The 27,680-nt window shown below is 37.4% G+C and overlaps 1 protein-coding gene across 1 annotated transcript; it reads left to right on the plus strand.

The window, feature by feature from the left end:
- Positions 1-6: 6 nt before the first annotated feature.
- On the plus strand, positions 7-27,584 carry IFIH1 (interferon induced with helicase C domain 1; the record flags this gene model as incomplete). The annotated part of the gene is made up of 16 exons (XM_008943837.1): positions 7-183; positions 1,791-1,947; positions 4,647-4,823; positions 10,747-10,827; positions 14,223-14,443; positions 15,275-15,485; positions 18,423-18,640; positions 19,664-19,780; positions 20,272-20,395; positions 20,484-20,711; positions 22,914-23,170; positions 24,610-24,759; positions 25,318-25,479; positions 25,650-25,840; positions 27,203-27,296; positions 27,402-27,584. Coding segments are annotated over 16 exons (2,748 nt in total), but the record flags the coding sequence as incomplete, so codon positions are not given.
- Between the last annotated feature and the right edge of the window lie 96 nt (positions 27,585-27,680).

The raw sequence follows: 27,680 nt of genomic DNA on the forward strand, positions 1-27,680 counted from the left end.
GCCGCCTGCTACGTGAACCCCAGCCTGAGCCAGCTGCCCTCGCCGGCCGAGGAAGACGACCACGACCTCTGCGTGCACTTGGTGCAGCTGCTCCACAGCACGCTGGTGGACAGAATGCAGGCGGTGCAGTTGGCCGAGAAGTGCCTGGAGATGGGCCTCTTCCAGGACGAGGACCTGGATCGGGTAAGTGACCCGCCTGACAGGCAGGGCAGCGGTCAATGCCACGGACGCTGGCCACTCCTGGGAGCTGTGGGGCACATAGGAAGCCACAAATAGACATGGCCTTGTAAGTACAAAAATTAAAGTGGAGGACCCAGACTTGGAGGAGAAGGAAAATGATGCTGCAGGTAAGCCAATGAAGACTGTTGGCAGTGGGCCCACATGAGATGCCAGCTAAGGAACAGGGAAAGGACAATGCCATGAGCAGAGGGTTAGACTAAGCCTCTGTGTGGAGTGGAAGGAATATGGCTGGCTTTACTGTCACTCACCGTTTTGCCACGGACCTTAGATCATTAAGTGTCTTCTCACCCCTGAACCACACACCAGGAGGTAGTGATGGCTTGTAAAGTCCTAGAGAATACTTGAATTAAAATAAAGCAAGATCATCGCTCCATTATTTTGCTCTAGGTTCCTCAGGGATATCATGCTAGACAGTGAACATGAGCAGAAATACCAGTTTGACAAGAGCAAGTGTTAAATCTGTGACGAAAACATTTGCCACCATTTGCTCCATTTCCCTGTTTCAGTATGGAACTTATTTGGAGTCCAAAAGAATTGGATACCCTGAAACACTATTAGAAGAAACTAAAACAATACTTGCTGTACCACTAAGGGGAAGACTGGCAAACTAAGGGTGGAACTACATTATATTTGTACTCTGAGCTTTTGCATCCACTCGTTAGGTAGCTTAATACTCCTTCTCAGTTAAATGACAGACACCAGATCACAGAACCGACAGTAGGTGGAACAAACAAAGAACCAAGGTTTCCCATAGATGGAATGGGAAACAGCCAGATCAGGAAGTTGAACAGATAAGATAAAGGTGGCCACATGGCCAGCGCTTACCCTCCTAGCCCGTGTTCACAAAGGTCTAAGCTGACCAGAGCCCAGCTCCAAGTAGAGTCAGGAGGTCTTCCCTGAACCAGGCAGCTCTGTGCAGTGCACTCCACAGACAGACACTCCTGACTCCCTGCAAGTGGTCCCAGCTTTTATCCCCAAGCAGACACCTGACCTTTGTCAACTCGGTGCGGGACCCCTGGGGCTCATTTCCCTTCTGGCTCTCCCTGCAGGGCCGGCCGCACCCTGGGGGGAAGCTATAAGGCAAACTCACCACCTCTTTATGAAGGGCTGTGGGAATCACCCCTATGTCAGCCTTAATTCAGGGGCTCAGGGTTCAGACCCCAGCATTTCGGATGTATGGAATCACTTCTCTTTAATCAAGTTTGGCTATTCCCTAAACCAGTGTGAACACCAATTCTTATTCCACAATAATAAAAATTATTATTATATAGCAGTTATTATTATAACCATTGTCCAGTATTAGTAGTCTGTCCAATTAAATTTCAAGTCTCTTAAGTTTCATATATCCTACTCAAAACCATGTGGGATAAACATGAGGTTGAAGAAAATCACAGTAAGTCTCTTCTGATGAGCGACAGGCCCACTTTAATCTTTAAGAATGTTTTGATGATGACAGGGAAGTGTTTCTGTACATACACTGTTCTTACTAACTTTCATAAACCATTTCCAAAGTCTGTCTCAGGATTGTTGTTCTTTTTTATCTTCACCAGATCCACACTGTTACTGAGAATCGTGGGAATAGAGATGGTGCAAGGGAGCTATTGAGCAGAATAGTGCAGAAGAAAAATTGGTTCTCTCATTTTTTGAGAGCTCTGCGTGAAACCAAGCATGGAAGCCTTGCAGATGATTTAAGTGGAAATACAGGAGGTAATAATTTCACTAGTACTAATGTGTGATTTAATATCTCTTTTTTGTAATGTTACTTATGAAACAACGCAGGGTTTTCACATATAGATTTCACTGTGACAAACTGATGCTTTCACTTGTCTATCCCTCACTTTTTACTAAGCTTTTTAATGAGATTTTTTAGACTAAAGTTTTTTTACAGATTTTCCATTTAGCACCTTCAGCCTTCTTACCGGAGGAGCTTACCACAACTGTCTCTCTTCCAACTGAGGACAGGAATCAGCCTGTCTTCCACCAGATACAGATAAGCAGCTGCCATATTTGAGTGGGCAGTTCAAAGTTGGTTGGGTGATCCAATCTGCAGGATGATACTAGCTGAGTTAGAGCCCCAAAAGATGGTTCTGAGTGAAAGTCATGTGCTGGAAATAACTCAGCGGCTACTGTTGTTGTCATTTTCATTTTGTGGTGCAGTTTTTCAAGCTTAAATTCGTGCCTTTCTTACTTTGCTATAGTAAGGAAAACAAAGTAGTAAATATGTAACAAATATGCAAATTATTAAATTTTTTTTAGTATTCTTTCAAAATTTTGTATTTTCAGATTTTCAGTGTAGTGCAGATCATATAGGGTGAAACTATCTCAGTTATTTGATGCCGTCCTCAATGAATGCATTTATTCCAGTTTCTCAGTGACTGTGAGCAGTGCAGGCCCTAAAAAAAACTGTACAGATTAATACATAAAGCATAAATTGTGTCTCTCTGAAGTGCTGGGGTTAAACCCCCAGCCTTGAATGAGGGTTGGCATATGGACGATGTCCACAACCAAGCAAGAAAGACCCTCCTGATTGGTTTTCACCCAGGGTCTGGCCAGCCTTGGGTGGGAACTTATTATGAGATCACCACCAGGTGCCCCTGCCTTCCACATTAACTTGGAGGCAGAGCAAGAATCCACCTCTATAAGAGCTGACTTTGCTTGCAGTGGGGTTGGAGGGTTTGCCTATACAGGGGATGTGTTGTGTGAGGATTTTGGCTATTGGAAAGGCTCCCTGATTCTTCACAGCAAGTGGAGTTCTCAGGATGGCAGAGACAGAAATTAAGCTGTCTCTGAGTCCCTGCTATATAATTTGACTCGTGGCCTGACTGCTACCATTGCCCATGGCTTGGCTCCTTTCCTTTTTTGTTTCCCTCTTCGTGTCCACTGTGGTGGGTGGGTGCACTGACTTGTTCCTCCCTCCAGTTGCCTGGCACTTTGGATCTCTGGTGTGTGATGTGGGAGCAGTTTTGTTGCTGGTCTGTCTGTTAATGATAATATCATTCTGTATTGAGCAAATGGTGAGCAGAAGCTCCTCTTACTAAAGGACAAGAAGATTTCTATGTACACAATCCTGTATGTGTAGATATGTGAAGTGTATGATTGTTGTAGCATACAATGATACAAGGTCACAGACAGGAAACACTAAGAACGGTGTCCCTGTGTACCTTGTAAAGAGAAGAGTGGTGATCTGTTTTATCACTCTAGGGTGATCCTCAACCATTTGCTACAGTAAAATATGTTTTTAGCAGACATGTACACATAGAAATTGAGAACTTTATAAAAAAATCTTGAAATAAACTTAATCTATTAATTTCTTGAAATTTAAACTTCTAATTGCAGAGTAGTTGAGTTCCAAATCTGGAAAAGGGTGGAATGCAATCTTATGCAGTGTTTGTAGAAAAATATTTCTAATTTACTGAACAGCATTTTTTGTCTTTGGAGCATGCCTAGTTCTGCATGAGTCTAATAAAAATAAAAGGATAGAAAAGTACAAGGAAAATTATTTCCATATTTTAAATCAGACCAAGTGAAAGGAGGAAAAACACTTTGTGAAAGCTGAAGTGCTGGCGTTAAACCCCAAGCTCTGAATGGAGGTTAGCATATAGATGATGTCTACAACCAGGCAAGAAAGACCCTCCTGATTGGTTTTCACCCAGGGTCTGGCCAGCCTTGGGTGGGAACTGATTAGGAGATCACCACCAGGTGCTCCCACCTTCCACATTAACTTGGAGGTGGGGCAAGAAGCACTTGTGTAAGAACTGACTCTGCTTGCAGTGGGGTTCAGAGGTCTGCCTACACAGTGTATGTAGTACTACATTATTATGTAATTTAACTCATGGCCTGGCTAATTCCATCTCCTATGACTTAGACCCTTGGCCAGCTCGTTCCCTGCTTCACATCCTATGCAGTGAGTGAATTAACTTATTCCTCCTTCTGGTGGTGTGGCACCTTGGGTCATTTGCATATGATTTTAGAGCAGGGGGAAGAATTTGGCTGTTTGTCTGCCTGTTAATATCTTTTTATCTTGGGCAAGCAGTCAGCAGAAGAGAAAGCTCTCACAGTTTTTTTTGTTTTATGGGCAAGTTTTGAAGTCCTGTTGTAAGGCACATCCATTTACAGTTTACAGAACCAATGTAATTTAGAAGGTAGGAAGTGTGGTCTGGTCCACAAATTTGATTTTCAGTTCTTTGTAGTAACTGCAAATATTTGAGATTTATGACTAACATCTTTCTGAATAAGTATTTATAAAAATATAAAAATTCTGAATTATAATATTTAAGTCAAGATCAAGACTATATGTTATGCCATTATATACTTGATGAATACAGGTTAGTTCTATGTTTTCTATGCTCCATACTAAAAGAAATTAAGTGGGGTTTGGTGCCTTGGAATTTCTCTTTATTTTATAGGACTAGAGGATGGACAAAATGGGATGAATAACAGTACAAACAAAGCAACAGAAGTTACAAGCCAACCAGAATATGCCATAGAGGAGGATTTGAAACAGCCAGAAAATGCGAATCGTACTTTCAGCAGTGAGAACAGTGTATTGGAAACACCTGTTGGAAAGAATTCCGTAGTTTCAGGTATGTCTGCTGGTATTTTGTGCTGGTACCAGTTAAACTTTAGTAACTGCAAGTAACCAAGAGAATATTTTTGGTTCATTAGCTTCCATCTTTCTCAAAATTCCAGGAACATAGGGTACGGTCAAGGTGAAGAGAATTAATGGAAGAAGTAAATCTTGATTTCTTTGGGAGCAGTAAATTCCATGTATTCCTATGAATTAACAGCAGTAGGAATCTTAAGGGTCAGATGTACAAATTGGTTCAGTTTGAAGAGTTGCTCTAGGACAAGAATATGTTGTCATACTTGAACTAATTAATCTGAAAGGTAAGAGGTAGTTCAAAAACAAATTTGCTAGCAGAGTACAGAATGGATTAGGAAGACATGGCCAAAAAATATGTAACATGCTATGTGTAGCCTTCCTGTAGACATTTTTTGTATCCTCTTTGTAGTGATGATGTTTTATGTACTATTGGCTGATTGATTTTCTTATAATTGAGAAACATTAATGATCTTTCTTCCCTCTTAACTATCACTTTTAACAGCTATGTATTTTTTAATTTATTGTGTGAGGAACTGAGTTATTTTAAAACACTTAATATTGTTAATTTAAAAACCTAATATTATCAAGTGAATACTTTATTTTGGACCTATTGATGGTAGGTTTATACTGTCCAGTGAAAACATTAGGTTTACATTGACAACTCATCCCAGTGCGGGTGAAGTTTAAATCAAGAGAGATGTTTCTGTACCACTGTAATTGCAGCTGCATTAAGTAATTCTTTCTAGAAGGCTGGTAATTCTACATTGGAAAACGTTTTGGTTTTGACAAGTCCTTTAGTGCTGTCCAGTACAGTAATTCTTCTGTTTTATAATAAAAAGATTTATATTTACAGAGCATCACACAACCTTTGTCACATCATGTGCTCAGAAGCACATTTTTTTTAGTACAGATTTTTAGAAATTGTTCTGGTCCGTTGTTCATATGGATCCACTTTTAGAAACGTGCTTTGGGAGGTGATTATGAGCAACGGAATTATCAGCAACATTCCTAGACATAGCTGAGAACCAATAATTCAGACATATGCTGTATGATTAAGGAACCATTCCTATGTGTTGTAAGTTCAGACAGAGCTCAAACAATAGTTACAACTGAGATAAATCCTGACTGAAATTATCTTAGTGAGCTTACTCAGCCAAAGGAGTAAGAAAGCTAAGGCTGCTCTTTTTTATCAACATGAATAAATTAGAAAAAGAATTGGCTCTGAAAAGGTGCAGCCTTCCAGTTTGTAACAGTAGGAGCTTGTTTCTCATTTAGTGTGATATTAACAGCCTATCACAATGTTTTGTAGCAAGTTGTGACTTATCAACTACAGGAAAAATACCAACTGGGTTTTGCTGGGTTAGAACATAACTTCGCAGTATAAAGATGAGGTGTCAGATCAGGCTGAGTTATCCTCACTTTTAGTTAGGATCCTTTCAGGGCAAGGCTAAGGCTCTTAATTGTAGCGTCGCTGAGGGGAGGTTTTCATTTCTCTTGGCTGAACTTTTGCCTGACTTGTGTCAGGTTGAGGGTTACAGATAAGGAGATCTATTAGCTATTAACGAGCCTGCCATAAGGTAATTCTAGCCTGAAAATTGTAGTCTCCTCAGCACTGAACTGTACTGAAAATAACGGTCAATGGGTATTAGCTGTTTGTGTAGTTGAGCAGATCTCTTCAGTGAAATGGTGCTAAGAGTGTACATAGTACATGAATTTTGGCAGTCTGGTTCGGATTGATTTGAGCCTGGTGTGTATTGTATGCCTGCAAGTGGCTGGAAGACATCTTATTTGGTATAAGTTGATGGGAGTTCAATTCTTCTGAACCAAACTAGAACTGTGATACAAACTGTAGTAGTACGCATAGGGACACCTGACAAATCCAATGTAAACGTGCACTTGTGAGCTGAACTAAACCAGAAGTGTAGATGTGATGTAGCAAGGGCTGCCAGGAGGCAGTGCTATATGAAGATGGCTGTAGAGGAGCTGGCTCGCCTTCAACCATCTTGAAGTGCAGTAAGCTTTGATCTATGTGCACTTGTACACAAAGACAACTGCACTCGAATCTTTTTCCATTTCTATTCTTTCTCATGATCTTATGAGACTGTATTTTTAGACCAGGCAGCTGAAAAGACAACAGGAGCCCAGATTCTACTTCCAAGTAGGCTGGGAACCCACCTAATTTGCAGTTTGATGCTGTCAAGTGTTGTCAGGTTTGCATTACACTCCCACCATTCCTTCATGTGTTTGAGGACAGATTTCAAGGAGAAGGAAGCTGTTTCAAGTCACTTGAAATTACTGTAATCTGTATTCTATCTAAAGCCTGTGCTGACCCTTGTATTGGAGTAGCTGAGACGGGGGAAGTCGGAGGGTATGAGGGCAGTAGGGTCATAAAGTAGAAATAGGTCATATAGAGAAAACCAGAGAGAAATTGTGCATACGAAAACACAAATAAGAAACGGCACACAAAAAATAGTGCAAAAGGGTAAGTTTTCAAGGTCAGAAGTGAAACATTTGGATTAGGGCTACAGTTACCTGTACAAACAACAGTTGAACTAAATATCAGCTCAGTTTTTTGAGGCCCTTTTTAAACAGTTCATTGGAACAAATAATTACGCTGTAATTAACTGGAGATTTCAGTAATGTCTCACAAAATGTCCCTTAATGCTTTAGATTAGAAAAACAGTCTCCTAATTTAAAATTAAGACCAATTTTAATAGCCTGTTTGTATCTTGTTCATTATATTTTCTGATGTTTGAAACTTACTGACATAATTGTAGAATTATAGAATAGTTTCGGTTGGCAAAGACCTTTTAAGATTGAGTCCAAGCATTAACCTAATACTACTAAGTCCACCACTAAACCATGTCCTTCAGCACCTCATCTACACGTCTTTTAGATACCTCCAGGGATGGTGACTCCACCACTTCCCTGGGCAGCCTATTCCAATGCTTGATGACACTTTCAATGAAGACATTTTTCCTAATATTCAACCCAAACCTCCCATAGTCCAACTGAAGGCCATTTCTTCTTGTCCTATCACTTCTTACTTGGGAGAAGAGACTGATTTCCACCTCACTACAACCTTCTTTCAGGTAGTTGCAGAGAGTGGTAAGGTCTCCCCTGAGTTTCCTTCCCTTCAGGCTGAATAACTCCTTGTAAGATTTGTTCTCCAGGCCCTTCACAAGCTTCTTATTGTCTGCAAACTTACTGAGGATGCCTTCAATCTCCTCATCCAGATCATTGATAAAGATATTAAGCAGAACTGGCCCACATACTGAGCCCTTGGGAACATCACTTGTGACTGGCTGCCAACTGGATTTAAATTCATTCACTGCAACTCTCTGTTGGGCCTAGTAATTCAGCCAGTTTTTCAGCCAGCAAAGAATATGCCCATCTGAACCATAAGCAGTCAATTTTTCCAGGAGGATGCCGTGAGAAACAGTGACAAAGGCTTTACTAAAGTCCAGGTAGACAACATCCACAGTGTTTCCCTCATCCACTGAGAGAGTCACTGTAATGTAGCATGGGATACGAGAGAAAGACCTTTTTAAAATTAATTTTGCGTGGAGCCGTTTTTTTTTTCCATTGCATTCCATTGTCTTTGTGCTTACTAGTCAGTGCAGTTTCACCACTTTCACTTTTCAAGAGTTTCAGTTTTATTAGTCAGTGCAAAGTGACTGAAAATGTTTCTGTGGAATATGCTGCACTGGAATGTGCAATTAGCGCTGTAAGGGAAGACTAGCGAAAGGGTGAAAAAAGCTGTTAGAATATCAAATCTTTTATCTTCACTGTTTTGAAAAGAATTACTGTCTTTATTTGAAAATAATTTGAAAAATTTGCCACCATTGAAAAAGTACATTATTCTTTCACCTTTCATTTGGAAGGTATTTCGCATTTCACTACACCACTGACATTTTCTATTGAGAGGTGTTGTAATGCATGTTGCAAATTGTAATTCAGATAATTGTGCAAAACACTTCGTGAATGCATTTTCTCTGCTGCATATACATCTTTGAGTAGGTCATTTTCAGATGGGAGACCACATGGAATAGACACATAGAATTTTAATTTTGTGCTCTTTCCTATCTGCATGGATTCCTGGAAAGGGAAGATGAGAGACAGCAGTGTCATCTTCACAGCCGTAATTTTCATTAATGCTACTGAACAGTTGTAGGTCTTTGAATATGGATTACAACTGGTGAGGTTTTCTTCCTTTTTCACGACAACACCATCTTTTAATATGATACTAAGTGCATGCTATTATATAAAAATAGGGAAATCGCATGTAAATCGGGCTTCTGCTGTGAATGTATTTTTTGAGTGCCTCTCTTTTGACTGCATTAATTTCTAGGAGACTAGGTTTTTACTTTAGGTGCTTAGTATTTAATGCCTTTGCGCATCATAACACTTCCTACAGGTTCTGGTGATTCATAGTTGAATCAGATTCAGTGGTTTATATGGAAAGAATGATGAAAACTATAGGACAGGAAGACAGATGTTTACATCATTTTTCGTGGTTACCTTAACAAAACTAAAAATAAAGACTTAAACAAATAACTGACTCTTAGTATTAGCTAAGGTTGCTTCATTGCAGTTGGCTGTGTTACACTTATTCTGCGAAATAGGTTTGTTTCTATTATTCATTCACCTTTCAAGGAGAGCAAAACATCTATAAAGGAAAGTCAAAACTTCATATTTTTACTGAATGAACTACGTGTAATGTCCACCTCACTTGCAAGATTTTGTAGTGCACATTTTAGGATTAGCATTCTAAGACACTTCCCCATTTAGTTCCAAGCCCTCATACACGGCATGTTTTGCTTATGAATTATTTGTTGGGGACAATAAGTTAGGGGCAATATTGATGTGGACTATAATAGGGTGTTCATTGGAATAAGCTATGAAAAAGTTGATAGGAGCACAAGTTCACAAGATAATTAAGCTATTTAATTTGAATTAAGCTAATTTAAGGTCGGTGCTATTATTCTGACTGATTTCTTATGCACACTATGAGCTTAGCTGCAGAGTGCTGCAGGTGAGATGGCAGTGCAGGGTGAGGCTGTTTGCAGCAGATTTTTCCAGAGGAACTGTATGTCTCTTTAGATGTTTAAAGGAATGCGTTTTGTAAAATCTAGCTATATAAATACCACTTGTTATTGATTAGAAAAAAAAAAAGCCGGTGTATTCCATGGATTGCCCAGCAGAGGGAGAGCTTAACATTGGAATAGCTGCAGTAAGCTTGCCAGCTACCTGTGGCAGTGTCCTGCCGCCGGTCTCTGCTTTTACTTGCAGTTTGGGAAGATATAATAATTCCTCTCTGCTTTTATTTACCTGAGGACTATGGATGACTCTTTTCATGTTACAGGAAGAAACCCTTTGGAAAAAAAAAAAAAAAATCACAGTTCTGGTTTTGACTTTCTTCCATTACTGATACAACTCACATAGCTTAAAGGGCGTAAAGGAGAGTGCCTTCAGTTTGCCAGCAGTGCTGTGCATCCAGTAGACCAACATGTTTTACTTTTTTGTCTCTTCACCTCTCTGAAAAGATAGAGTAAAACAGGACTAGAGGGGATCATGCAGGTAGTTGTCTGGACCCTTGCTTCCAAGCAAACAGAACGTAGATGCTTGACAACAATAAATCCTGAGCCACATTGCCTTACTGCTGCTATGCTTTGGATTTTCACCTTGCACTCAATATTTTCTTCCATGATAAAATTAATTGTTCACAATTTTTTCTTTACCTAAGAAAAAGTTTAATAAAGGAAATTATACCTCAGCCATCCCTGCCAGACATTTGTATAGCCTATTTTAACTACTCAGGGAGAGAGCAAACAATATACTTGTACTATTTATATTTGTATAGCAAATACACTATGCAACATTTGTTTGTATTTTTCATTTAGAGTCCCGTGTCTCCATAGAAGATGGAAGTATCAGTAACTTGAATGAGAACCTGGGAGAGAGCTCCACAACCAGTGATTCAGGTATGTTTCCCTTCTGTTATCTAGTATTTGAAAACTAAGCTCTGGAGGGTAAGCACTCTGAATACGCTAGAACAAAAATCAGTGGAAGGCTTGCACTGTGAACTCTTGTTCACAGTATTTAGATGCCAGATTTCCTCTTACTTCTTTGGGAAACAGATGCCATTTTTTGGGGTCTGGACTTAAGGCCCTAAAAGAGCGATTTACTGAGATCGTCTGAATAGGTCTCTAGACATTGTTATCATACAAAATGGTCAGTGATGCAGAATGATAGAATCACATAAGCTGGAAGGGGCCATCCAGTGCATTTGCCTGGACAGCTATTCATAATGCTGCCCCGTATATGTTCTTCTTTTGCTGCCAGAGAGGACCTAGATTGTGTCTGCCCTCTGCATAAGTTAAGTAAGAGGGAACAGGACATGCTTTAGAGGCAGCTAAGGATGAGAAAAAAAACATTAGCAGGATACCTGCAGAACTGTAATGAAGGTTCACTTCAGATCTAAGTAATGTAGTAATCCTAATTGTAAAAGTATCCTAATCAATGAAGGTTATTATTTGAAGACATTTGCAAATCTCACATTTAAACATGTATGCATATGTGAATGTAGTTTTAAACTAAATATTGGTCTCTGTTTCCATAATACTTTGCAGCCAGATATGAAATTGCTACATATATCCTCTGAGCTCAATTAAACACTGTTCTTGTGAAAGACATCCCAATTTTTCTATTTTTTTTTACTCTTAGACCTCAAGCAGAACAAATTTGCAGCTGTCCACCATGGTGAACAGCCTGTGGTTGCTTACAGAGAACTGAAGAAGACTCACTTAAACCAGTTACCTTTTGGAATCTAGCCTTTATAAAGTTTGTGCTAGGGCTGTCTTCTACAAGGGCTAGAAACAATCTGGGTGTACCTTTCAGGCCAGCTCTATCTAATAAACCTAGTATTAGGTCAGTAAAATCAATCTAAATGGTATATATATTATGCCTGCAAAGTGCCTGCCTACTATAAATGCTTTTAAAATAGTTTCAAAGTTTTTAAATATTAAAATCCTTGTATTTTATAAGTACACAGAAAATTCCAGATCTCAGATCTATATTGCTACATTATAGGTGGGATTTTAGTCTGTATTGCTAATGCTGAAGCATATACTTTGGACTTCTGCCTCAACTGAGGTGACTCATCAGTCAGGTTGCATTTGTTTCCTTACTGCATCACATGAAGTGTCTGGGCACAAAATTCTCTGTTCTGTGGACAGTCACGCAGTTGGTCAGGCTGATGTTGGCTACTGGTATGTGGCAGCACATATATATGTGTATAAACTGATCCTTTAGCATTCCTGAAGTTTCCCATCAAGTAAATTGGGCAATGGCTTTGTCCAGCAGTCCAGCAGAAGAAAATAAATTGCTGCAGTTCTGTGAAGAATGCAGAGTAGATTTTATTTTTCCCGGTGTTTTCTCATTGTGTTCTGTTTCTATCTGGGCTTTAAAAACAGCTAATTAAAATGTTTTAAAAAACAGTTCATGCTCTTTAATCATGTCTAGTAAACTCAGTGAAAGCAACTTTGATGAGAATAGCTAAGGAGATATAGATGGGCTTTGTGCTATTTATGGATTTTATAATTTGAAATTTTGCAGTAAGGCTGTTCTATTTAATAGGTGTTTGGATAGTTTCTTAATGCACTGACATGATTTGGATTTTAATGCAAAGGATCGTGTGGATTTACTTGCTGTTTTCATTTTACTTTTATGAAAAAATGGTGGAATTAGGACAAGAGAAGAATTATTACTCTGCTTCCTTTAGCCCAGAGTAGCAATTCATATGAGCCTTGTACAAAGGCAGACAACTTCCCTTAAATTATACTGTGCACAATGAAAATTCTTTTTTCTGTTCCTTATTATATTCTTTGTTTTAATATCCCTGTATTAGCCTTTATCTAAAGAGGGACTGAGGAAGCTAGGAGAGAGCTAAGTTAAATACTTTTTAGGCCTGGATGGTTAATTGAAGATGTTAAGGAACTGAAATTTAACCAAACAGATGGGTGATAAAGTGCTAGTTTCAATATGATTGAACTATTGAATTTAGCCAACCAGAAAGCAAACAATGTTCTTCCTCAAAAGAGAGTAGTAGAAGTCAGATAAGTAGCAGCAAGTACTCCCTGGTGTGAATTTCCCTGTGTTCCAGGTTGTACTGCACTCACACTAAAAGGCAAAACAAGCAAAAAAAAAAACACTTAATGGCATTCAGATGTTTCCATCAGCAGTATTTTATCAAGCTTCATTACTTTTTGTTAGTTTAATTTTATTTAATGGAATCAGAGATACTAGAAAAATATGCTTATTTTGTGTGTAATGTATCAGCAATGATAAAATTCTCATGAGTCTTCATTTAATCACATCATCAGTAAACAAAACTATAGGGGTTTTTCCCCTCGTTTTTAGTCTACTAGAATGAATTTGTGCCTTTTCCTCACTGAGGACAGCTAATACTTTGAAGGTGATTTAATCACATCTGTAGGGGGAAAAAAACAAAGCTACATTGAAATAAATCTTTCTATTCTTAATATAAAATATTTCTGAATCCCTAAATATACGTAAACTCGAAAGACTTGATATGCTTTTCTTACTGCTTGTAGTAGTGCAAGAGCATGTTTCCACTTTTAACTTTGGAATTTTGTTTGTTCCACCTGTGAGCCATAGATCTGAACTCTGCCACTACGTTTTCTATGCTAGATGGAAGGTTTTGCCCATCAGGTGGCAAATGTATATGGCTTTTTAGTGAACAGCTCAATTGCATTATGTATGAGTCAGTCTGGAAGCAGTGCAATTTACCATGAATAGGTGTGATACGTTCTGCAGTTAGCTCTGTCTTGTACGGGCAATTGAATTTTCTTATCTGTTTGATCTTTATAACTCCCTTCATCATTTTTTAAGTGGTCCCTATCTCTTTTTCTTTCTGTGGCTCCATCCTTTTTTTTTGTATTCTGGGAAGTATTTAAAAAGGTAGCTCACTTGAAACCAAATAAATTTCAGTACTGATGAAAGAGAACATCACAGAAGATTGGCTAGATAATAAATAGAGCAGCTCTGAATGCAACCTTTGTTGGTCCCAGTGCTCCTGAACTGTATCAATTGAATAAATACATAATAATCATGTCAACATAGACAAGTGAAGACATACTGTGGCTTGTTCTACCTACCCTGGTTGGTGACTGAAAGTAAGGAGTTCTCATCCAGAGTTGCACAGGTCTACAGAGCAGCATTGCCTATCCTAGTATGCCTTGTTTCTATTTATCCTTAAGGTAATTCTTGTAGTAAATATTTTTCACTTTGACATTTATTCAGTATTCAGATAAATGTTTTATGCCTCTTTGATAATTTTATTTCTTTGTACCCTTAGATGAAGATGAAGTGGAGAGCAGAGCTTCACCTGAGCCAGATCTCATCCTGAGAGATTACCAGATGGAAGTTGCAAAGCCAGCACTGAATGGAGAGAATATTATAATATGCCTCCCTACAGGCAGTGGTAAAACTAGGGTGGCTGTTTACATTACCAAAGATCACTTGGATAAGAAAAAAAGAGTATCAAAGCCTGGAAAAGTTATAGTACTTGTTAATAAGGTATGTTGGTCCATTTAAAAAAAGATAGTATTTTTCAAACCTCATTCATTGCTAACAGAACGTGTAAAATGAATAAACACGTTTCTCCAGATATAGTTCTGTTTAGAGGCATACAGCTATAGACTTTCATCTTCCTTGCACCACCATGGTGCAAGCATGAACAATTGATTTTAGTTTTCCTCGGTGCAAGTGCAAATTTAGATGTGCCTCAATGACCTCATTATAGGAAAAAAAATACAATTTCATGTTAGAATTAATAGAACTAAAGTTTTTAAAATAAAAAAATTTTTCATGTTCTGCATTTGGATTTGGTAATGAAGGCCACCTCATGAGTCTCACAGTAGTTAGGAAATATTTTGGCATATTTTCTGATAATTGTTATTTTTACAGTTAAATTTAGCATATGTAATGCAAAGTACAGTCTTTTGTAATACTAAAATATAGAAATAAATTTAAGAACTTTGTTAAAATAAGAGAGATCCATATCCTCTTGTAAGAATAAAACTGATAGCATGTTTAAGCTCAGTTAAAGAGCCATGCATTGTTTGTTCATTATTTCTAAGGCACAGTTAAGTTAGTTCTTGGCACAAAAAGGTTTTGTAGGAGCAGTTGGAGAGGAGGAGTTGCTTTAGGGATTTTTAGCAATTGGTTTTGTTTCTTCTGTTTGGGATTTTTTTAATCCTAACCTGCATTGAAGAAGGGAATGATTGCTTTTTTGAAAAAGTGTATTTTGCACAAAGTGTATGTTCACCTAACAACGTTTCTGGCAAACAGGTGTGTATTTTTAATCCTATGTACGCTCTGGTTTAAATTCTTTGGAAACTCATCCAGGTACCGTTGGTAGAACAGCATTTACGGAAGGAGTTTAAGCCATTCCTGAAGCGTTGGTATCAGGTTATTGGCTTAAGTGGTGATTCTCAACTGAAAATCTCATTTCCTGAAGTTGTCAGAAGAAATGATGTCATCATCAGTACAGCACAGATCCTTGAGAATTCACTGTTAAATGCAGCTGAAGAAGACGAAGAAGGTGTCCACTTATCAGGCAAGCTTTTAATCTGAAATTTTTACAGAAGGGCTAGAGGTATGTCTCTGTTCTGGAAAATTGCAGACTAAAAATGTGCCACATTCAGTAGTTGATATTTTTTCAGCTGACTAGTTCTATAAATGCAAGTTTAGAGTCAAAACGAGATCTGAGTTAATGAGCATGCAATTTTTTTCAAGCCAAATTAGCCTCTTACAGTTCATTTGAATTAAATATTTGTTCTGCTTCCTATTTTATCTAGCTTGAGCACAACTGTGTAAATGCAGCCATACTGGTTCCACTTCCCAGGCGTGGTGGAGCATTCAGTTATATCACATAGAAGCCATGGACAGGATGAGGAAAAAAAAATGAAAACTCAAACGTATTCAGCAGTTTGAGAAATACAATGGAACACAAGATGAAAGCCAGTCTGTTATAGAAGTTGTTCTTTAAACTCTTATTTTGCTAATGTACAAGTAACTATATCTCTCTGAAGTTGGCAGATATATTCGGCTGCTATAACAAATGAAGAAAGTTGAGGAAAACAAAAGATACAAGATGAGAGGAAGTAAAATTGTTTGCCCAGGGTACTAAAGTGGCAGATATTTATGGGACATCAGAAAGGAAATGGTTTTATCTGCCAGTGATGTACAAACAGCCCCTGAATTCAGCTGCAGCATTTGGGCTGCAGCAGCCCTCCTCTGTGACATGTTGACTTTTCCCTCTATCTGCATACAGTTGGTTCTTTTTTAGATGGGCAAGTTGCAGCTGAGGGGAGAGCTGTGGTATTCAAAATAAAAAGTACTTGTCTAGGTGTTACTGAGACAGCAGAGAGACATGAGGGGTCCGTCTGTGTCTGTCATTGCCTAGCTCTGACTGGAGTGCTGCTTGATCCAAGCTAACTCTTGCAGAACCACTTGAGTACCTCATATTTGCTTCCCCTCCTTCAGAGTATCTTTTCATTAACCTAGGCAGGGTACCAGAGGTTTTCGTTGTTTCCTTTCCACTCCACCAGAGTCAATAAACTGTCCCAAATCTGAAGCATTTGCCATATAGACACACCCAAACACTTCTACAGGAACTGCTGACATGATTAGAATTGGGCTGAGTCCCAACCAACTTGTGTAATGAAGTGGTCATTTGAATGGGTTTCACACCTTGCAAAGTTTCCTTCTTAAGGAGCTATATTTTTTCCAGAACTGAGGTAGCCCTGGAGACAGGGCTGTGTTTCCTTGCTATTACACTTGGGCTAGGAAGTTCAGCTGCACTGAAGCCAAGAAAGCCTGAACAGAGCCAGTTCCACTTTTGTGGCTATCACTTGGTTAGCTCATAGCCTATATAAACCATCCTAATTAGCTGTAAGCTGTTTATTCCTGATTTCTGTTCATATTTTTTTCATCTGATTCCACAGATGATTTAACATGGAAATTCCAGTCTCAGTAAAATGTAGGGGACTCTCTTAATTGAACGTTACCAAACATTTACTCTTTTTACTAAGGGTTGAAGTCACTGTGTGGACTTTCTGAAAGCTGTGTATCGCTTCCTTAGTAGAAGCACATCTCTTCTGGTGGTTTAGGTTCTTCATGACTAATGATAGGAATACGCATTACAGAGATGGTGGTCAAAATCAAAGCAAGTAATTTCTTGTTCGCAAAATAACATTACTTCTCAAGTCTTGCAATATGCAGACATCTTAGAAGTAAATAGAAATTTAGGGTTGAAACCACATCAGTCTGAACTGGCTTCCTGAACCACTTATATGAAGACAATCTTCCCAGTAACATGGACTTTCCTAGCAGTACTCTTTGGTTTAGCCTTTAAATAAAATTTTCATGTTCATTCTCTACCTTTCTTTAGGTTCTTCAAAGACAAAGTTACAAGATATTTTCTCCAGCAGAAAGGCCAACTGAGAATATTCCAGAGCTCTGTTAGTTTCCACCTCCTGCTGCCAATCGTTTTCAAAATCATTTGTAGTGATGAAACAATTTGAGCACACTGACATGTAAATAAGACCATGGAAATTGTCTGGATTAAAAAAAAAACCTGATCACTTCCATAATCTGCTTTACAGTTATTTCCACAAATATTTGTCAAATTATAGGAAACAATGTTGAATTACAGAGTTATTGGCCAGCTATGGGAAGAGGGGGAGCTCCATAAACCAGTCTTGCTGTTAGAGAAACAGAAATATTTATGAGTCTTTCAAATCAGGACCTTAAAATATCTGTCTCTGGATGAATACGCATATAGATTAATGAGATGTTTTCGAGGTTTGTGAGAAATTTTAAAGAAAAAATGATCTTAATTTTCCTTACCATATAGTAGTTTACTTGTTGCATGTAAATATGATCTGACTCGGAAGCACATAATACCTGTCTGAATCTTTCCTCCGATGCAAGAGAGATGATCGGTAGTGCTCCCACTGTCTCCTTGATCTTTCCAGAGACACGTGTAAAATAATAGGAATCATTCAATTGGGTAGGAATAGGGAGGAAATCTGTGTTGCTATAAAATAGAAGCATATTTTAATCAGGACAGGCTTTTCTAGAATGTCTGAAAGAATTCTAATATGTATCTTCTTGTGAACAGTATGTAGTTTGTCAGATAACAGTTATGGATATAAAAGGTAGTATTGAGTTAAACTATGTTCCTACAACTAGTTATAAAAATATCTCTCGAATTCTTTATACTATCAGACTGGATTTGCAAAAATAGAAAAGCTTTTTTTGTTACATGAAATGTAAAACTACTTAACATATCAATGCTGCAGCAAAGATTCTAGAGTCCATTTAATATATACATCTTCCATCCATACCTTCCTCCAACACTACAAATTTCATAATATGTTAGGACTCAGACTGGTGAGTTCTCTTTAGCGGTGTACTTACCTGTAAGATCTATTCATACAAGTTCTACATTTGAAAGAAAGTTAATGACTTTAGGGATCTTTTTTTTCAGATTTTTCACTCATCATCATTGATGAGTGTCACCACACTCAAAAGGAAGGTGTTTACAACAATGTAATGCGACGTTACTTAAGAGAAAAGATGAAGAACAACAAGCTGGCAAAAGAGAACAAACCACTGATCCCACAGCCTCAGATTCTGGGACTCACAGCCTCACCTGGTGTAGGAGGTGCAACATCCAACTCAAAAGCTGAAGAACACATTCTGAAAGTAAATAGCCTTCACGCTTGCAAACCATCAAAGGCATACTGTCTTGTGCAAGTAAAACTTTTGAAGTCCATGTTAGCTCCAAATACATATAAGCTGATTTTTTTTTTTCATGTGTAATGGGAATTCTGCTCACAGCCATTTACCAAATTAACCCACTACAAATTCATGGAAATCAATGTTACAAATAAAGGTTACTTTACAAGGAAGTAGGGTTTACTGAAAGGAGAAGTAAAAATATTGTCGCACTTGAAAAAAATACTCAAGATCAGAGGCAAGAAATCTACAAAATAGTGAGGTTTTACAGTTAATGAAAACCTTACTTTTCCATTGATGCATTAGAATTTACTGCACGTTCCTAAGTTCTACACAGACCATAGTATTTTATATCTCTATTTCTAGAGTAGCTAAGCTGGGTTATTGTATGGATCCAAGGAAGTGAATACCAAAGTTGAATAGTTAAAGAAGCAGAAACCATCTGTGAAGTACAGGTAGCATACAAATGTTTTTCCTTACAGGAGTCAGTTACTCATTGAGAGGGGGAGTATTATGTAATTACATAAACACCTGACTGGAGATACTGGTTAAATTCTATACTCAACAAAACTTTTACATGACATTCAATGGATTTTACTTAGTAGTAGAAAAGTAGAATTTAGCCCAGTGAAAAATCCTGATGCAAATTGCACAAGAACAGAATATGGTATTGAATAGGTAAGACCTGCAGCAAGAAGCTTTTATGCTGTGTTGAAGTAGATGGAATTGCAGGATATTTTGAGACAAAAACTTTCTGGCAATGGAAAAAGCAGAAAATTATTTTTCATCAGCTCTGAAATATTAATGATAGGATGCTAGATTTTATATCTAAAGAAATATAATCTGAATATGAAAGCTCAAATTGTAGGAAGAAAATGGAAGTTATAGAAAACCCAATATCTAAATGAGAAGTTCTGTTGTGTTAATTATATTTTCATGTGGACCAACTCATTAAATGCTAAAAGAAATAACATTTTTTTTTTCTCTCAGATCTGTGCCAACCTTGATGCATGTAGAATCATGACTGTTGAAGAGCACGCCTCCCAACTGAAGAATCAGGTGAAAGAACCTTATAAGAAGACTGTGATTGCAGATGACGAAAGAAGGGTATGTTTTTTTCAAACACATCAGTGTTAAAGTTCTATTGCCCTTGCAAGTGTGTTGAATGGTATCAAAAACTTTTGGCTAATGCTCTTTTTTCTGTACATTTATTGTGATCCATAGCGCTAATTTGGATTTATATTTTTCTGCTGCTTTCCTTTTTATTGAAGACTATCAGTAAAGTCAAACAGAACTAAATTTTTATTTGTGAGTTATATTTTTGAGGTGTCTGGTCAAATGACCTTCTGAACCATAGCAGAAATGTTTGTGTTAGAGTGATATTTTCTTCACTAAAAAAAAAAGTTATTTCACAATGTAATGTTTGTACTATTCTGAACTATATATTTCTATAACTATAAATGCACTTGCACTTAACCTTACTTGTCCTTTAATTTAAGGTTTAGCACTGAGTAATTTAATACAATTACTCAGTGTGATTCTAGCTGGTTTTATTGTCAGAAGATGCTTGCTTACTTTGGTAATCAATTTATTTCTAGGATCCATTTAGAGAGAGAATTACTGAGATCATGACAGACATTCAAAACTATGGCCAGCTCCATCCAAAAGCTGAGTTTGGAACTCAGCCTTATGAACAGTGGGTGATTAGAGAAGAGAGAAGAGGTAACTGCATGGCAAAAATACCCTAGCTTTGGATTTCTTTGGGTCATTCTGTTCACAGGCATTGCTTTTTATTTTTGTTCACTTCTAGCTGCAAAAGAAGTAAAACGCAAGGAACGCGTCTGTGCAGAACACCTGAAGAAATACAATGATGCTCTCCAGATAAATGACACCATCCGAATGGTAGATGCGTACAATCACCTAAATAACTTTTATAAGGAGGAGAAAAGTAGGAAGACAGTAAGGAGTGATGATGATGATGAACCAGCAGTTTCAAAACAGGATGAAACAGATGATTTTTTAATGGGTTTATTTCATGGTAAGTTTGAAATACATTGTGATATTTAATAATTGAAATCCATAGATTATCCACTAATATGATTTTCATGGGCCCATTAATCCTAGAGATTGCCATTTTATTTTATTACGACAGTATCTGGATGTCCCAGTTCATACAGTACATTAAACAACATCATAGTGTGATCATGTCCCACCATGTCATAAAAGTTCTTTAGCTTTGGCCCAAGAGCACTTTTTTTTTTGCTCATAGTAATTAAAAAATGCTCTCTGCTTTGTTCTGTGCTTTTTGCCAATGAAATGTCCCTGAGAACACTTAGATGTTTGTAGACATCTACAATAGATAGATAGGTGTATCTATCTATGTTTGATAGTTACATAGAATGTATATTCAGGTAGACACTCTCAAGGAGCAAAAAGTTGAGCAAATTGAACACAAAGTAATAACAGGTTTTTAACCAACCTTTCCTACCTAAGTTTCTTTGTCTATATGCTAAGAGATGGGAGTGATGACTGTGAGTAAGTTTCAGGTAAGGAGCAATTAGTGAGAGGTTTAAACAGAGGATTACATTACAAAGACTAAAGCTAGTTGCCTTTGGTTTTTTTTGATAGATCATTCACCTTGGAACTAGGATTTGTTCAGTCCTTGACACACTAAACTCTTTTGTCTCTTTTTTTCCCTTGGTGCCTTTGCAATGAGGAAGAGGTAGACAAGTTTGGGTCCACTGCCCATGGCTCCTGGGTAGTGCAAAAACAAATAGATTTTAATGAAGCATGTATCCCAACTCCATGTATCCTTTGAACTACAAATTGAGACTGCAGATAAAAATTTGCATGCAGTTCATATCCTGTGAACTATAAATTCAGAATACACATGAAGACATTCAGGAAATGTTAAAAAAAAAAATAGAAAAATAGATTAGGTTAGATAATATGATGGTCTTTTTAAATTACTCTTCATACCTGTCTTTGTACCTCCTTATTTAGAATTTCAGTATTGAACATTTGCTGACAAACAAAAGGTTAAACTAACTAAAAAATGAAACTGAGTCGACTAGATTGCTTTCATTTCCACAGGTAAATGAGGTTCAAAGAACCTGATAGTAAAATATTCAAATTTGTTTTGATTTTACCACTGAAAGTGCCAAGAGTAATGGGTGAAAATCTAAAATTTCGCTTTCCCCTTCTAAAAGCAGGGTTCATCTTTGGGTGATAAACTCACTGCAGCCCCTAGTATAGGCTTAAATCGGGCCGTTTGTTGTATATACACCTACTTTTTGTATGTATTTGTATGTTTGATTAAACTCTAAAATATAGATCAAACTAGCCAGAAAGCCACTACTTTGGTGTAGTGGTTTGCAATACACTGACAGCCACTGAGTTGCAAGGTGAGGTGCAGTGCAATAACCTGCAAAGGGTGATGAAATCACAGTGACTAGTATCTTAACACACAGAGCCTTCACTGTGAAGTGTTATTACTGTGTTTGCATAACGATGATGATGTAGGCTTTTAAATATTAGAAGTTTAAAAAAAAAAATGACACCATCCGAATGGTAGATGCATACAATCACCTAAATAACTTTTATAAGGAGGAGAAAAGTAGGAAGACAGTAAGGAGTGATGATGATGATGAACCAGCAGTTTCAAAACAGGATGAAACAGATGATGTAGGCTTTTAAATATTAGAAGTTTAAAAAAAAAAATTCAAACACATGAGGAATCCTCCCTGATAGTGGTCAATAGTGCCTGTTGAAGAGAGTCATTCATTTAACATTTCACTGAGCGTATTGAAATATCTTTAAAAGCTGCAGTACCAATAACCAATTCTGAGGGCTGTGGATATTAATCTCTCTCTTTGTAGAGACTTTTTCCATTATTTTAAATCTGTTTTGCAAATATAAGCTATGATTTAAGCTCTTTAATACAGTGCATTTAATTCTGTACAGCTTCTGGTGTGTAAACAGGTTTTTTTCCTTTTGCTTATTCGCACCATGAAATATAGGCAAAGTGCATGTTAAAAAATGTAATGGTGATTTGTTTTGATTAGTGTGCTTTTAATGAATCTAAACTCACATGAAAAATAGTTGGTTTGCCACAGCTCTTCAAACTGGTTGTGAATTAGCCATGCTTGAAGAATTATATAGGAAGTCAATCTTTGCTGTTTTCTAGAGCTGTTATGTTACATTGTTACTTACTCTTAATTTACATCTGCTATTTTTAAAGCAAAAAAGAAGCAGCTAAAAGAATTGGCTAGAAGGCCAGAATATGAAAATGAGAAGTTAAAAGAGTTGCGAAACACTTTAATGGAGGAGTTCACGAAGACTGAGGAACCTAGAGGGATTATTTTCACAAAGACTCGGCTAAGTGCCTTTGCTCTATTCCAGTGGATTAAGGATAACCCAAAATTTGAAGAAGTGGGAATTAAGGCCCATTATCTTATTGGTGCTGGACATAACAGTGAAACTAAACCCATGACTCAGGTACAGAACTATGCACAACAGCATTAAAATCTTGTACATGATTTGAGAAAACAGCTTGGTTTAGTACTAGAACAGTGGGCTCAAGTTTGGAGCCCAGAGTTCTGATTTCCTACAACAGTGTCAGAATATTCTATTTCCAAAAGAAACAAGCTTTTTTTTTTTTTTGTTTTGGATTCTGTGGAAATAGAAGTAACAGGCAGTCATTCCCTAGAGGAGTATATAGTCAAAATGGACACAAGTTGTCGTGAGGCATAGGAAGAAAAAGTGAACAAAATGACAGTAGCAAAAAATGTGGTAGTAAATGCGTTTATACTTATCGGGACAACAGTAATTCAAATTACATTTTAGTTGCTGAATTGAAATTTAAAATTCCAATGTTGATTATGCCTGCCTTTCTCTGAGATCATTGCTTAATCAACTTACACCAATTTATATGCATGCACTGATGCATGATCATATATCACACTGACACACAGTCATTGGCAAATTCTCAAGTTTTGCAATGAAAATATCACAACTGATCACTCAACAGTCTGCCTCATACCACTGTGTTGCTGTCACACGCAGCATCTCGCTAATGATTTATGCCTCCAAATGAAACATTTTCAAAACAAACTACTTCAGTATGCTGAAACATCTATTCTGCTTTTTACTCCCCATAAAGTTGCCACTTCAGCATTTAAGGAAAAATTATGTGGTTTACTGCTGGGCAGAGTCTATTTCCTTCAGCTGCTCTCAGTGTCAAGAAAAAGGATTTTTTATCTCAAAAAGTTGCTTGTTTTCCAGGAAAATTTGGTATTTAATCTGTGCACCATTTGCACAAAGAATGCCATAGACGCTACATTTTGAAACTGAATATAGCAAATAGGAAGCTTCTGTCCCTCTGCTCAAGCTTGTAAGAAATATCCAACTAATTCAGAATTCTATGTTTTGGATTATTTTTTTAAATATGTGATAACCGTGCTTTTCAGTGCTCCCTAGATTACCAAAATTATGGTCTCCATTTATTATGTGGAACTTTAAGTGCTTTGGAAATGGACTTGGAAGTGGTGAAGACTGTGCTTTAAGCTGAAATCACTGAAGTGATAGAAATCTGGAACATCTGAATAAATACTTAAAGACTTTTAAAACAATAGAACTGTATTTTCAAAAGGCCCACCGCCTATGAAATGGGCTACAAAGTTGCAAGCAGTTACCTTAAAAAGATTGGCTTCTGCTCCCTCCTCCCTAAAAAAAACATAGGTGTCCAGCACCTTTTATATTCAATAGGAACTACTTGTTTGTAATCTTGAAAGATGCTTAAATTCAGTTGTTAAAGCCATTTGATGTTTGGCACTCCACTCTGAAATTATTGGACTATAATTCCTGACACCTCTTTATTAGAAGAAAATAATGACAAATCCTGAAGGTTAATATATTGGGTTTTTTTCATTTTACAGAATGAGCAAAGGGAAGTTATCGATAAATTCCGCAGTGGAAATGTAAATTTGCTTATTGCTACTAGTGTAGCTGAGGAAGGCCTAGACATCAAAGAGTGTAACATCATTATTTGCTATGGCCTCATCACTAATGAAATTGCTATGTTGCAGGTATGAGTTTATTGCATATGTGACTTGTAAAAATAAGTGTTTTTCTGTTTGGAATAGGGAATGGTGAATCGTATACCTGTGGTTTGGAGATAATTTTTAAATACTTGCATGCTAAAAGAGCTCTTTTAATGGAAAAGGTATTAGAACATGATCAGCCAACTGGTTAACAGAAAAGACATTTGTACCACCAACAGCTAAAAAGAGATAATTGCGTATCAGAATACCAGTTTGTTCACATTCTGGTTTATTTTGTGAACACATATTTATATATTTAATACTTAAATGCCTGCTTATTTTTTGGTGACAAAATGCAGTTTCTGCTTTGCAAAATGTTCTGCTAATCCTAAGTCTCCTGAGTATTCATTTCACAGGTATCTTTGATAATGCAGAACCAGTATGTGTTGTTCAGATTCATTATCTGTCTGAGTTAAGTGGAAAAACGTGCTCTGTAGGGACACTGCGTAAAGAGCAGTACATGTCTCCCATTACAAAACTAAGAAAAAATGTGCAGGGTTGTAGGCAACATTGCACTCTTTGTTTATTTCTCGTGAATTGCAGACTCGTGGTCGAGCTCGAGCTGATGAGAGCACCTATGCACTTGTGGCTTCAAGTGGCTCAGGAGCTGTTGAACGTGACTACGTTAATATGTTCCGTGAGAAAATGATGTACAAGGCCATTCAGCGCGTCCAGAAGATGCCACGGGAAGAGTATTTACGTAAGGTATGTGCTGCAACTCTGCATTTTCACTTTACTTGATAATATAAATCAGTCTTCTTTACTTTTTTTTATAATAGAAGTCATGTTGTAAGTGAATTCCATAACATAACTGAAGAAAACTATTACTGTCATTCCACCAGAATGTTACAGGGCTCTTACTGATTTATTTCTAGATTCAGACTTTCCAGTTGCAAAGTATCGTGGAAAAAAAAATGAAAGCAAAAAGAGATCAGCACAAGACATTCAAGAAAAATCCTTCACTAATAACATTCCTATGCAAAAATTGCCACAAGCTGATATGTTCTGGAGAAGACATACAAGTTATTGAAAACATGCATCATGTCAGTGTGAAAAAGGATTTCCAGTAAGTATTTATGAACTACTTTATCTCTTTCAGGCAGAAAAAGATTTTCTTTTCAGCATGGCTGTACAGGACCTGTAACCCTCTAGGCCATGTGAGGAAAAAAAGATAATCCAATATTGTCAAGTCCTAGGCTCTGTGGAGTTCGCACCTAATGACTTTGAAGGAAATGTTGGTTCTTACCCACTATTTCAAGGTAACCAGTGTTTGAAACTTTGGAAAAAGATACAGCTTCTGTGGTGATTAATAGATCACATTATATCATATGGTATGTATTCTACATTGTAACTTTAACCAAGGTTGAATAGCAGTTTACCACACACTCACACTCGTAACAGACCCAGGATAAGAATTTGACCATCACCAGTAATTCAACATACTGGCAATGGGCTGTGCTTTGACAAGAGCATATTTAGGGAACGTTCATACTGGGACATATCCCTTTTAGTTCTCCCAATGTTCTTGCTCCTCCTTACCTCCATTGCAAGAGATGCCGTGTAGTTTGGTAAAAAATTATGTTAAACTGTGTTTAACTTTTCAGTGCCGTGATGGCAGAAGGTGACTTTCTCTTCCCACATAGAATGGAAATTAAGAATCCCAGGAAAATGTTTTATTCAACTTCAATTGTATTTGCCTACTTCAGTAAATTTGTAATGGGTGTTGTAGCTTACATGTGAGTCATGCTTACTGATAATGTGACGGACACCATTCTGCCAAGTTACTGCCCTCCAAAGTTCTCATTTTGTTGAGACATAACTGGTGTAATTTGTAAAGACTTTTTGAAGAGTTATGAGAAATTCATAACCATATGTTGAAAATTAAAATTGAGTTGAATCCCTAAACATTAAACTTCTTTTACTGTGAAGCTGTCAGTCAGTTCACACTACAAGGTAAGAATTCATAGAGCACCTATGCACGGGTTAATAGTAACCCTTAAGATCAATTACTCCCTAAACTAAATGATGTGAGGACTACAGGGAATAAAAAAAAAAAGTCTCTAACTTTCAGGTTTTTCTTTTACAGCCCCGTGGCACCTGAAACAAAACAAGCTAGACCTACCCCCTGTTATAACAGAAAACCTGCTATAACAGAAAGCCTGCTAGTCCTACTTTAGGATGTGTGAGGGAGGATGCAGCTCCTGAAATGCCATGGAAGGAGGCATGGAGTACACTTGTATTTCATCGTTACTTAAGAGAATGAAATATGACCTTGCATTTCCTCTAACTCCTGAATGTGCACAACAGTCAGAGATTGCAACCTTTTAGGCTTCATATCTGACTTCAGCAATTGGACTCACTGTGTGTTTAATTGTGTATGCAGCACTGAGTGACCACTGTATTCTGATGCATGCTGTCTATTTTTCAGAAGCCTTTACCATACAAGAGAAAATAAGACACTTCAAGACAAGCATGCCGATCACCAGACAAATGGGGAATTTATATGTAAAGACTGTGGACAAGTGAGGAGAAAATTAATTTTGTACTTTTATGTTATTATTGTCTGTTTATTTTTTTCTAAGGTTTTTGTCTATTTTATCTGCAACTTAATTTTCTTATATTTGCAGGCGTGGGGAAATATGATGGTTCACCGAGGTCTTGATCTGCCTTGTCTAAAGATTAGAAATTTTGTGGTTGTGTTTGAAGACAAGAAAACAACAAAGCACATTTTTAAGAAATGGGGAGAACTGCCCGTTAGGTTCCCTAGTTTGGATTATGCAGCTCATTGTCCTTCAAGTGATGAAGACTAAGGACCTAGAATGAAAATAAAAGCTTTTTTTCTCTGACTAGTGATTAGAAGCTGCTGTGTCCCATAGAGAATGTTGCATCAAAAAAAAAAAAAAAAA

The sequence above is a fragment of the Merops nubicus genome, unplaced genomic scaffold, assembly GCF_000691845.1.
Source record: "Merops nubicus isolate BGI_N331 unplaced genomic scaffold, ASM69184v1 scaffold8107, whole genome shotgun sequence".
Lineage (NCBI taxonomy): Eukaryota > Metazoa > Chordata > Aves > Coraciiformes > Meropidae > Merops > Merops nubicus.